Source organism: Bufo gargarizans, chromosome 3 (assembly GCF_014858855.1).
Source record: "Bufo gargarizans isolate SCDJY-AF-19 chromosome 3, ASM1485885v1, whole genome shotgun sequence".
In the NCBI taxonomy this organism is placed as follows: Eukaryota; Metazoa; Chordata; class Amphibia; order Anura; family Bufonidae; genus Bufo; species Bufo gargarizans.
In genome coordinates, this window is record NC_058082.1 from 290215204 (window position 1) to 290228379 (window position 13176).

The 13176-nt window shown below is 41.6% G+C and overlaps 1 protein-coding gene across 1 annotated transcript in view; it reads right to left on the reverse strand.

The window, feature by feature from the left end:
- The window catches only part of LOC122931550, a 168488-nt gene that overhangs the window by 146851 nt on the left and 8461 nt on the right, over positions 1-13176 (reverse strand). The window contains exons 6-7 of the mRNA XM_044285623.1: positions 11507-11685; positions 369-534 (exon numbers count right to left, since the gene is read on the reverse strand). Of these exons, the coding sequence (XP_044141558.1) occupies positions 369-534; positions 11507-11685 (345 nt within the window). The remainder of the gene's footprint in view (positions 1-368; positions 535-11506; positions 11686-13176) is intronic.

Genomic DNA, 13176 nt, shown 5'->3' on the forward strand with positions numbered 1-13176 from the left:
TGCATTTGTTATAAAAATAAATTATGTGGAATGAAAATGTTCAAGTTCTAAAATATGAGAATTTCAAATACTATAATAATAACTGTAGCACTTGATACATAAACACATCCAATCCTACAGTAAACCGCTATAGAGGCATAGTTCATAGCTGAATTGCATTGTTTGTAGGAAGACTGGTGATGATAGTTGGCAGAAATACAGTACTTGATTGCTGTTCAAAGAGTTTTCTTTAGCAGGCCTAATGTCCCTCATTATGTTATTTGTTTAAATGTAAAAGAAGATGAAATGCATAACGCTGCATAAAGCCAGGAAAAAATAACCAGCATCCACATGTTCCACTACTCCATCCCAGTCTGTAGTCTATATACCTTGGCTTTGCTCTTTCTCCATTAAATGTTCTGCCATATCTTTTACACTCTTGGGAAACAAGACATCCTCCTGAAATGTGGATATAATCTGGAGCTCTGACCTCGTAGGTTTGGCATCATCAGTGAAGTAGTAGCCCGATATATAGCTGGCCATGGGCTCTGGGTGCTGCAGGAAGACAGCGAATATAGTGAAAATGAGAAGTATTTGGCACTGTACACACTGACATATGTTATGCTGGTTCAGCAACACTAAATCAACATAATGATGTCTGTAATGGTTTGCATTCATGCTTGGACTGCGTACTCTGGTAATGAAATTTTTTTAGAAAGATTTCAGCTGCAGCAGCTTTTAATAAAATGCTATGGGAGCCATATAAAAGGACAGCAAAAATAGCAGCGTAAGATGACTGACTATATGCTGCTTCTTAGCCTCCAGCATATCCTCCTCCAAATGTAACAGAAGTGTCTTCATGATGTCAGTACTGCTAGGCAGATGTCACTGAAGGACAGATACAATGCGGCTTTATACTGCTTTATGCTAGGTCTGCTACAGTTTCCAAAACCTTAGAATAAACATTATTTGTATGATTGGTGGAGGTCCTATCCCTGGAAACCCCAGTAATACTGAGTGCAGAGGTATCTGTGCTCATATTCCTGCTTGAGAGTTGCCTGGTCCATCATCATTGAAATCTACAGGAGCTATAGAAATTGAGCACTCAGATGATTTCATATGTCTCGTAGACTAAAATGACTGACCATGCATGCAAAGCCAAATCTCTGCCGTGAAGAGAGCATATCAAATTGATATGACACCAGTGTTAATCATGTGTAAATCCCCTATAAAGGAACATTCTAGTCAAATAAGAAAGATCATCTGTTGACTCATGTTTATATAAATATACAGTATCTCCTTTACCTTCACGTCATAAAGGCTCTGTGTGCCCTACAATTTGCAATATATGTATATATACAGTACTCTGCAAAAGTTAGGCAGGTTATGTTACAAAGTAAGAATGCTTTCAAAAATACAGTGCCTTGCAAAAGTTCTTTTTATTTTTTATTGTGAAGCAAACAACAAATAGGACAAAATACCAGAAAAAGTAAATGTGCATAACTATTCCCCCCCCCCCCCCCCAAGGTCAATACTTTGTAGAGCCACCCTTTGCGGCAATCGCAGCTCCAAGTCGTTTTGGATAAGTCTCTATGAGCTTGTCACATCTTACCACTTTTTGCCCATTCCTCCTTGCAACTCCAGCACCTTCAAGTTGGATGGTTTGCGCTTGTGAACAGCAATCTTTAAGTCTGACCCCAGATTTTCTATTGGCTTGAGATCTGGGCTTTGACTAGGCCATTCCAACACATTTACATGTTTCTTCTTAAACAGGGTCGGACTGGCAATAGATCCTACAGGGAATTTGCCCGGTGGGCCGATGCCCATAGGGCCACCCAATCCCTCCTCACTGTCACTGGCCAGGTACATACTACTGGGGAAATTAGGGGGGTCATTATTAGAGGAAGTCCAGTATTAGAGGTAATTGGAGGAGGAGGAGAACAGATGGTGGCAGCGATTGATGGCCACTACATAGACTAAGAGCCTCTGGGGAGGTGTTTTGTGCTGCACTGTAGTATTTGGTTGAGTGGGATTGTATTCTGAGCTGTACTATGGTATTATTGACTCTGCCACTTGTATTGGCACCATCCAGGGGCGGACTGTCCAAAGACCCTACAGGCAAATTTTACAGTGGGCCGGTGTCTAGGTATTGTAGGCCTCACCTATTTCTGTTGTTCCTGCCTACTTGTGTTGGCCCTTCCTATTTGTGTTGCCCCAACTTCTGTCAGTTTGGACCTCCCTACAAGATGAGGCCACATTTTTTTTTTTTCAGGGCCACTTTATGTTCCCAGCCACTTTAAGTTCCCAGTCCGCCCATGCCCCCATCTAATTGTGTTGCTCCACCTCCTGTCAATTTGGACCCACCTACAACATTGGAGCCACTTTGAGGTTTCTTTCCAGGCCCACTTTAAGTTCCCAGTCCGCCCCTGCCCTTAAACCACTCAAGTGTTGCTTTAGCAGTGAGCTTGGGGTCACTGTCCTGCTGGAAGGTGAACCTCTGTCCTAGCCTCAAATCACACACAGAATGGTACAGGTTTTGCTCAAGAATATCCCTGTATTTAGCACTATCCATCTTTCCCTTAACTCTGACCAGTTTCCCAGTCCCATCCCCGCAGCATGATGCTGCCACCACCATGTCTCACTGTGGGGATGGTGTTCTTTGGGTGATGTGATGTGTAGGGTTTGCGCCAGACATAGCGTTTTTTTTCATTGGCCGAAAACTTCAATTTTAGTCTCATCAGACCAGAGCACCTTCATTTTGGGAGTCTCCCACATGCCTTTTTCGCTAACTCACAACGTGCCTTTTTGTTTTTAGCTGAAAGTAATCGCTTTCTTCCAGCCACTCTGCCATAAAGCCCAACTCTATGGAGCATACGGCTTATTGTCGTCCTATGTACATATACTCAGAGTCTCTGCTGTGGAACTCTGCAGCTCCTCCAGGGTTACCTTAGGTCTCTGTGCTGCCTCCTGATTAATGCCCTCCTTGCCCGGTCCGTGAGTTTGGTGGGCGGCCGTCACAGGTTTACTGTTGTGCCATGTTCTTTCCATTTGGTTATTATAGATTTGATGGTGCTCCTGGGGATCATCAAAGATTTGGATATTTTTTTATAACCTAACCCTGACTTGTACTTCTCAACAACATTGTCCCTTACTTGTTTGGAGAGTTCCCTGGTCTTCATGGCAGTGTTTGGTTAGTGATGCCTCTTGCTTAGGTCGTGCAGCCTCTGGGGCCTTTCAAAAAAAGGGGTGTGTATATGTAATGACAGATCATGTGACACTTAGATTGCACACAGGTAGACATTATTTCACTATTTATGTGACTTCTGAAGGTAATTGGTTGCACCAGAGCTTTTTATGGGCTTCCTAACGAAGGGGGTGAATACATACGCACATGCCAAGTTTCTGTTTTATATTTGTAAATAATAGTTTTATTTACATATTTTTGTCATTTCACTTCACCTACTTAGACTATTGTGTTCTGATCCATCACATAAAATTCAGATTAACAAAACATAGAACTTAAGGGTATAATGTAACAAAATACGAAAAAAGTCAAGGGAGGTGAATATTTTTGAAAGGCACTGTAGAAGTGCTAATAGTTTAACTGCTTCACAATATCCACAATATCCGCTGTATATGTATGACAAATGTCAGGTCTTTAAAGATGGGGCGCCTGCTCCAAAGCGGAGTGAGTGCCATAGCCGCCAGGTGCCTGCTGTTTCATACAGCAGACACTTGAGGTTAATGTCTACGTTTGGCGGGAATGCCGACCGCTGACATTTAACCCCTCATATGCCATGACTACGGTGTTTTAGAGGGCTCAAACCCTTAAAGAGGACCTGTCACCACCCCTGACATGCCTGTTTTAATACCTACATGCATTCCTCATGAAATAAGAATAGATGCTCCAAAATAGTTATCAATTTGTGTCCTGCCATTCCTTTATTATTTCTACTAGAAGTTATGAATGAATTGCTAGCAGTCTGCAGTAAGGGTACAGAGGGGTGGTAACCAGTTGGGGGGGGGGGGGGTGTCCTTGCACAGTCTGACTCTATCCAATTAGTAATGCTATTGTCTATTGTATTGACTGTGACAGGTCACACCCCTAACTGGTTAGCACCAATTCATTCATGATTTCTAGTAGAAATAATAAAGGAATAGCAGGACATGGAGTCACAAGAATAGATGCTCCAGAATTGTTATTACATGGGGAATGCATGTACAGTAGCTATTAAAACAGACATGTCAAGAGAGGTGACAGGTCCTCTTTAAGCACGCACTTCTGGGTAAGGAACGCCCTGACCACCCGCCCCATCCCCCCCGGAAATCAGGGAAGGCATTCATTCATAGTAATGAGCCTGAGCCTATACTAGGCTTTCAGGCACATTACTTGTATATTACAGATCAGGCAAGTAGGTGGCAGCACTGAACTTTAATAAAGTGATTTCTGTATAGAATAATGGAGCAAATTCCATTATTCTTGACAAATTGCAAGTTGGGGTCCAATTGGGGACCTAACAAAAACAAGTTTTGAAAAATATAAAATAAATCTAAAAATTCAAATCACCTCCTTTCCCCAAAATCAAAACCAATAAAAAAAATAACATAATGTGCAAGCAAAAACACCCGTTCTATTTAAATATTTTTAATTTTTTTTTATCCCATATGAATGGAATAACAGGGAAAAAAATTGCCAATTTGCAATTTTTTCATCACTTTGTTTCACCAAAAATTTAATAAAAAGTGATCAAAAGGTCATACACACCCTAAAATCGTATTAGCAAAAACAACAGATCGTCCTGCAAAAAATGAACCCTCACACATCTCTGTGGACATAACTATAAAAATGTTATAGGGGGTCAGAATACGGCGATGAAAAAAAACATTATTTTGTCAGAAATTATCCCCTCCCTTCTGCTTCTCAGCTGTGTCATGTGACCAGCAATCAGACTTTCCAAATTACACAGCATCGTATGTGTGCACAGGAAGTCAGTTTCTCTATGGGGGCCTCAATGTCAGTCTCAAAGGAATGAATAGAGAAGTAACTGACTTCATGTCCTGTGTCACTTGGAGATCAGAGAGTTGGTCAAATCTCACAGCTGAGGATCAGAAGCGAGGAGACTCACAAATACAGTCACTGATGAGAAGACTACATTCACTACAGAGTACATCATGCACCGTTCTAGCAGGTCAGAGAATAACAAATTTAGCCGGAGTGCTTCTTTAAATGTGTCCTATGTTGACATGACCTGAAAGGCCACTCAGCAAGGAAGAAGGCATTGCTCTAAAACCACAATTAAATACCAGATTACAGTTTGCAACTGCACATTGGAACAAAGATCTTTTGGAGAAATGTCCTCTGGTCAGATGAAACAAACATAAAACTGTTTTGCCATAATTACCATTGTTATGTATGGAGAAAAAACTGTTAAGCTAAAGGAGGCACCATCATGTTGTGGGGGTTTATTGCTGAGGAGGACTGGTACACTTCACAAAACAGATGACATTATAAAGAAAGGAAAATGATGTGGAGATACTGAAGCTTCATCCAAATGGGCAATGACCCCAAGCATCTTCCAAAGTTGTCGCAAAGTGGCTAAAAGGGGATGTGTCACTTATAATTTTTGTTCTGCTAGTTAGAACCAGATAGCGACACATAGTTTTTTTAATCTGTTTTCATTTTCTGATTGTAGATAATATTATTCTGTGTTATGCTGCTGGCCTGTGCCCACTGCTGCCTCAATTCTCTGAGCGGGCACGGGTGTCACATAACTCACAAGGCCTGTCCCTCTGTTGCCCAGTGGCCTGGACACACTTGTTTCTCCTGGCTGCTGGCAGCAGGCCCAGCGACTGGTGTCCCATGTGCTCCCCTGCTGTAGGCCGCTCCTGTGCCTCTCCTCCAGGTCCTGTGGGCCTTAAAGGGATATGTGCATAACATAGTTTTCCCCAGCCAATCACTGGGCACTGCAGGGTACATAAGGCAGCTTACCCTAGGGGAGAGTGTATGAGCTTTAGGTTATTTAGATTGCTATTTAGCTCTGGGAAAAATGTATTTGAGTGTGTTGTAGAGGCATGTCTAGCAGTCAACAATCTCTCACAAAGTACTACACTACCCAAGAGTAGCCTCTGAGAGCCTTTTTATAGGGCAGCGGGGAAGCACTTTTATGCCCTCTTGTGGCTGAAGCAGAACTGCATGCTGAGTTCTGCAGCAATCCAACATTTCTATCTGGGTGTGTTTTTGTGTCAGTGAGTGTATAAAGGTGTTATCTATAAATAGGTGTCACTGTAATCATGTCTATGATGATAATGACGCAGAGTGACCTATACAGACCAAGTGATTACTATTGTTAAGCTTTCTGGCCAATGCAAAACGTGCAGGATTTTAGGCTACTTTCACACTAGCGTTTCGGTGTCCGCCTGTGAGATCCGTTTCAAGGCTCTCACAAACAGCCCAAAACGGATCAGTTTAGCCCCAATGCATTCTGAATAGATGCGGATTCGTTCAGAATGCATCAGTTTGGCTCCGTTCCTCCATTACGCTCTGGAGGCGGACACCAAAACGCTGCTTGCAGCGTTTTGGTGTCCGCCTTGCCGTGCGGAGCCAAACGGATCTGTCCTGACTTACAATGTAAGTCAATGGGGACGGATCCGTTTGACGTTGACACAATATGGTGCAATTGCAAACGGATCCGTCCCCCATTGACTTTCAATGTAAAGTCAGGACGAATCCGTCTAACTAACAATTAGACTTAGACTTTTATTTACATAGAATGCAGACGGATCCGTTCTGAACGGACACCATTGTTTGTATTTATAGGTGCGGATCCGTCTGTGCAGATACCAGACGGATCCGCACCTAATGCAGGTGTGAAAGTAGCCTAAGTTATTTTTAATTGATATAATTAGTGACATGGAAACCAAAAAATAACATCACCAAAAATTCTTAAAAAAATGTTTAACATAAAAACTTGATTTAAATAATAGTTCATTTTCTGATGACACATTCCCTTTAACCCCTTACCGACATCGCTGTACATGTACGGTGGAAGTAAGGTCTTTAAAGGGGTTGTCTCACTTCAGTAAGTAGCATTTATCATGTAGAGAAAGTTAATACAAGACACTTACTAATATATTGTTATTATCCATGTTGCTTCCCTTGCTGGCTAGATTCATTTTCCCATCACATTATACACTGCTTGTTTCCATGGTTACAGACCACCATGTAATCCATCAGCGGTGGATGTGCTTGCACACTATAGGACAAAGCACTAGTCTATGTGAGCTCCCGGCCACCAGAGGGGCTGATGCTTTTTCCTATAGTGTACAAGCACGACCACCACTGATGGATTAAAGGGTGGTCTGTAACCATGGAAATGAGCAGTGTATAATGTGATGGGAAAATGGATCCAGCCAGCAAAGGAAGCAATATGGATTATAACAATACATTAGTAAGTGGCGTGTATTAACTTTCTCTATATGATAAATGTAACTTACTAAAGTGAGACAACCCCTCTAAAGATGGAGCCCACTCAGAAGCTGAGCTGGTGCAATATCCGCCTGGTGCCTGTTGCTTTACAATCAGCAGGTGTCCTGCCTGTATATGGATGGATCACCTAATCCAGGCATGCTCAACCTGCGGCCCTCCAGCTGTTGCAAAACTATAACTCACAGCATTCCCAGACAGTCTACAGCTATCAGTCTGCAGCAGGGCATGGTGGGAGTTGTAGTTTCACAACAGCTGGAGGGCAACTGGTTGAGCATCCCTGACCTAATCCTTGCATGATTTTTTTTAAATTCCATAAATTTCTTAATAGGATTTTAACAAAATAAGAAAACAAGCAAAATTTCGAAATCTGGTTAATGACTATTTCAGATTACTACAGAATTCCTATGGCTTCCTAGAATCCAGTCTTTCCGGGGACATCAGCAGTCTAATATATTATCCGTTGCAATCTCTTACTGCATTAGCTTTATTATTGTGATCTATCCCTTTGTGTAGATCTTAGTGATAATACTGTTGGCCTGAAGCAGATTTTGTTCTGAGATACAGTACGTACATTTGCTTCCTAGTTACAGTTTGCATTTGTGACACAATACAACATGCATGAGCACTTTTCAGATGAATACAGAGATTTGCTCCAGTGCTCTGACCTAAATATGCCAATGACTATCATTTGCAGAACGAAGACAGTTTAGATTCCACCCATATTTCAGATCAGGGCAGCTGCTCTTTGGATCAGGTGTGCTTTAAATTATCCAGTAACTAGATAAGCAGATTTTTTTCTATATTGTTTATGGCACAATATAATAAGATATAATATACAAACTGTATATATGAATGAATTGCTTTTGAGGAGTTGAATTGCTCGTTCCTTGTGAACTGTTCTTTGAGCTGACACTTGGAAACTTTTCACTTAAAGGGGTTTTCCAGCTACAGATATTGGTGACTTATTCTCAGGATGTGTCATCAATATCAGATTATTGGTCGGGTTTCACACCCTGCACCCCTACCAATCAGTGTAGTGGCCGTTCCAGGTTACTGCACTCACTTGAATAGGAGCTGGAATGCTGTAACCCGGCATGACCACCACACTTTGAATAGCACTGTGCTTCTGAATCAACCTGCCACTCCTCCAGGGAACAGCTTATCGGTGGGTGTTCCAAGTGTTAGACCCTCACGGATCTGATATTGATGAGTTATCTGGAGGATAGGTCACCCATATCTGTGGCCTGGAAAAAACATTTCAATTAAAAAGATAAAGGGAAAATAATTTCTACTACATTTACCTATACACCATAAAGGTGGCTATACACATTATATGATTGTCGGCTTAACCCATCAAATCGGCAGGACTCGCCAACCATCTCATGTCTAAGGGTGTGTCCTGACTCTCATCTGACAGCAGATATCAGGGAAAAGAAGGAGTGGCTGTTGGATTTCTCCCTATAAAAGACACACAAACGCTCAACAGAGGGGTCAGAAGGAATAACTGTTGGCTGAATGAGCATTTGGCAGACTGCTAGCTGTGTATAGGAAGGCTAACATTAGTGACTCAAAGTAGATTTAGTTAGTATTTTTAAGAGAAGCCCCCCAAAAAATGACAGGTTAAGTCAAACAAACCATTACACCAGTGTTGTCAACCCATTGATTATTCTGTACTGAGTGCCCATCTCACTGGTTACCATGGAGTTGGAGCTGGGTCATACCTATATAGCATCAACACAATGACTCTAGTTCAAATGAGCCCTCTCGAGTGTCAATGTTTTGGCTTTGGTCAGTGGAGAGAGCTTGGTCTTCTCTCTACACACACAGGGAGGAGTCCATTCCCATGTGTCTGCCAGCTCCATGGAACTATGAATCTGTGTCTCTTGGTGGAAGCAAGGTAGGGAGCTCCCAACTTGGCTTCTACCCCAATGGAGTGTTTCTCCATGCACATGGAGGATGGGAATGCTGGGAGTTGTACTTTTAAAACACTTTGAGAACCACAGTAGCAGATAACCTCCTTAGCATATAGTTAGGTCTTCATACTTGTGGTTTGATCAGAGCAAAAGAACATTGTACCTCTCCAACTGCCAAAAACATAGAAGTCAATGAGAATATTGTGTGACAGTGTTAATTGTGCTCTCACATAAATGTTATGGTCAACTCTTGGCAGTTGTGTGGTTCTAGTATTTAGGAAGTACCAACATCTGGCATGTTGGCTCATTTTAAACAATCTACATATTCCTATATATACAACTAAACTTGTATGTTCATATGTTTTCCAACAAAGGATTGCATGGCATAAAACTCTAATCGATTAGAATCCAACCAGTAGGACCCCATCAGTGAGGGGTCTCACAAAGGTGTCACAATAGGTGAGCACATTATAACATTTTTTGGCTCAGCAGACTTTTCTGTAACCAGTGGAAAATATATAACTTTCACACCGTTCCTCTCATGGTCCTGTGTCACAATTCTGTGACAAGAAGATCTCAAGACTGTCCGAAATTACAAAATTAGATTTCTATCCCTCGAACACTGCCTACCACTGCCCATGTGTTACTCCATTCCTTCTGCCCCTGCGTCTTGCTACCCTATTGATAGTAGGTTTGAAGGAGAAGCAAGAGAGAGAGTAACTCCATCTGACAATTCAGTTGCCGAAATTAACAGCGCCGATTGTGGGCCAGTTCGAAGCAAAAGTGTCAAACAGGTGAAGAACCATCTGAAAAGATACTGTATGCAGCCTTTTTTCAGCTCCGTGCGGACTTGACAGGTCCTCAAACAGGGAACTGCTAGGAACATTTTTTGAGCAGCATAACCTGTCATAGTATTAAAGGGGTTTTCTGGGATTTTAATTTTGATGACCTATCGATCAGCTGGTCTGCAGTAGCTCCAGCACTGTTCAAATACTGTTCCAGCAATGTCCCAGAGCTGTGAAGACCGCACTAGAGCTACTGCAGGATAGCTAATCAGCTGGGGTGTGAGGTGTTGGACCCCCACTGATCACATATTAATATCCTATCCTATCAATATAAAAATCCTGAACATTTTTTTATTAATTACATTTTCCATAAATTTTTTATTATTATAGTATGTACGGTATGTTATTGCATTTACTTACAAATGAGTATTTGTTTAATTTCACAAGATATTCTTGTGAATATGCCAATGAATGGAAACTGGTGTTATTATTCACGCAGTGCTGTAGGACACAGTGCTGTAAAAGGCTACATGCACACCAACGTTGTTTGTTTCCGTGTCTGTTCCGTTTTTTTTGCGGATAGGATGTGGACCCACACCGTGTGCTGTCCGCATCAGTATGTCCGTTCCGTAGCCCCGCAAAAAAATAGAACATGTCCTATTCTTGTCCGTTTTAGGCATTGTTACAATGGATCCGCAAAAAAATAAACGGATGGCATACGGAGGTCATCCGTTTTTTTTTAAGGATCCGCAATTTGCATACAGAAAAACACATATGGTCGTGTGCATGTAGCCTGAGTCTGTGATATGGTTCTTAGAACTGCAACATGCTATATATCAGTAGTATATTTTACTGCAGTCTCCCCTTTTTGCTTTCAATTGGAAAAACACACCCCAAAATCACCCACACATGCACTTTCTTTATGTGCAGCACTGTATAGGATAGGTATCAATATCAGATCTGCGGGGGTCTGACACCTCGGCCGGCGGATGACTGTTTGAAGAGGCAGCAGCACTCTGGGGCCAGTGACATCACGTTCATTGGTCACTTCGCCTCAGCGCAGCTCAATCCCATTAGAGTGAATAAGGCTGAGCTATATACCAAGCACAGCCACGATCCAATGGATGGAGCTGTGCTTGGTAAGCTGCAAACAGGCTGTAGAGCTCACCGGAGCATCATGGCCTCCTCAAACAGCTAATCAGCTTGGGTTCCGGAGGTCGTACCATGGCTGATCTGATATTAATGACCTATCTTGAGGACAGGTCATCAATATCAGAATCTCAGAAAACTTTTTAAACAAAAATTACATTTAGACTTATATGGGATAGTGTATTTAAACTTACCAGTGTATGCGGCAGAAGTCGAACCAAGAGAGAACAACATGGAAAAGCAGGAGAGATGGCTAAATCAGGAGGTGCCAGGATTTGTAGTTTTTTGTTTGGTACACCTGTTCTGAGCTTTAGTTGAAATCCTCCAACATTGAGCTTTCCGTCATTACTGAACACACGAAGCAAGCAGTTTCCTAGATGGAAGTTATAGTAGGTATAAATACAGAGTAAAATATTTTTTTCAAGATATATAAATAAAAAAACTTTTACACGGCCAAAAACCAAGAGTGGATCCTAAAGGGAAGACATATGTGTTAGCTATTACATCTTTTATAAAAATGAGTTCCTGGTTATGGATAAAAAGTGTATCCAAACTGAACTGTGTGAACTCTGACTAAAGGTATTTGAAAAGTATTAACATTTTAATGACACATTCTCCTGAAATGAAAAACACATTAAATTGTAAGCCAAATTATTACGCAAAACGGCCACTTGTAGTAATGCTATAACTTACCTAGGAAGTACAAACTCTCCTAAAAGGGTTTCTGTCATGAAAATGTCACCTGAATTTAACTCTGCATTTTTTTTTAAGTATGCCCCCATTTTTGTGCAATTATAACTTTTATTATATGCAAATTAGCCTCTAGAAGTAGGGTGTAAATAGTTAACGGGACGGCGCAGGCGCAAGATTTTTCCAGCAGACAGGGCAAGCAGGAGAACACCAACGCTGGCCTGGCCCTGTCAATCAAGACAGAAGGGTGAGGAATGAGGTGGACGAACGGAGCCACTAGAAGCAGGTGCAACTCCTTGCTCCTAGAGGCTAATTTGCATATAATACAAGTTATAAATTCACAAAAACAGGAACATACTTAAAAAAAAATAATGCAGAGTTAAATTCAGGTGACATTTGAACACGTATAATGTCAGCCTGTTTGTTAGCAAAAATTGCTTTAAAGGGGTTCTCCGGGAATTATTTAAAATGGCCGCCAGCAACCTGTCCTAGGATGTGAGGACTGCTTGCCTCCACTTACAGAACTGCCTAGGGGGGTGAGAGGGTGAAGCCTCACTATACATTACATTGCTCTACAATAGATGGTAATGGTTTGATCCTGCCTATAATATGCAATCATGGCTGAGCAGCCTGACAGGAACACTCGTAAATGTGTAGTATATGCAAGTGCCAAAGTGTAGTGTGTAGTGAGGCCCCGGCCCCTCACCCCCTAGGCAGCTCTGCAAGTGGAGGCAACCAGTCCTGTTCACATTCTAGGACAGGTTGTTAGGAGTCATTTTAAATTGTTTCAGGAATAACCCTTTAACTAATATTTGTTCTATATTGATATACTGATTGTCAAACTTACTTAATAGTTTAAACAACTATAGTTGTCATAGCTTCATAAATGGAAGTCATGACACTAGTGTGAACAGAGCCCTGAACTGGCCATACACATTAGATTAATGTTGACGGTACCTTCTAATTTTGGTGGGATCAGCAAACCATCTAATTTGTATAGGAATAAATCAAGGCAACTGGACGTACTGTAGGTTTCTTGAAAACGTTTCACTCGTTCTTCCAGTTGTTGCCTCAGTGTGTTGCTGGGTTTAAAGCAGACTGTAAATGTAAATGTGGCTGGAGTGTCTGAGAAACTCAAAAGGATTTTTAACAAACATCACATCCCTGTCTGCTT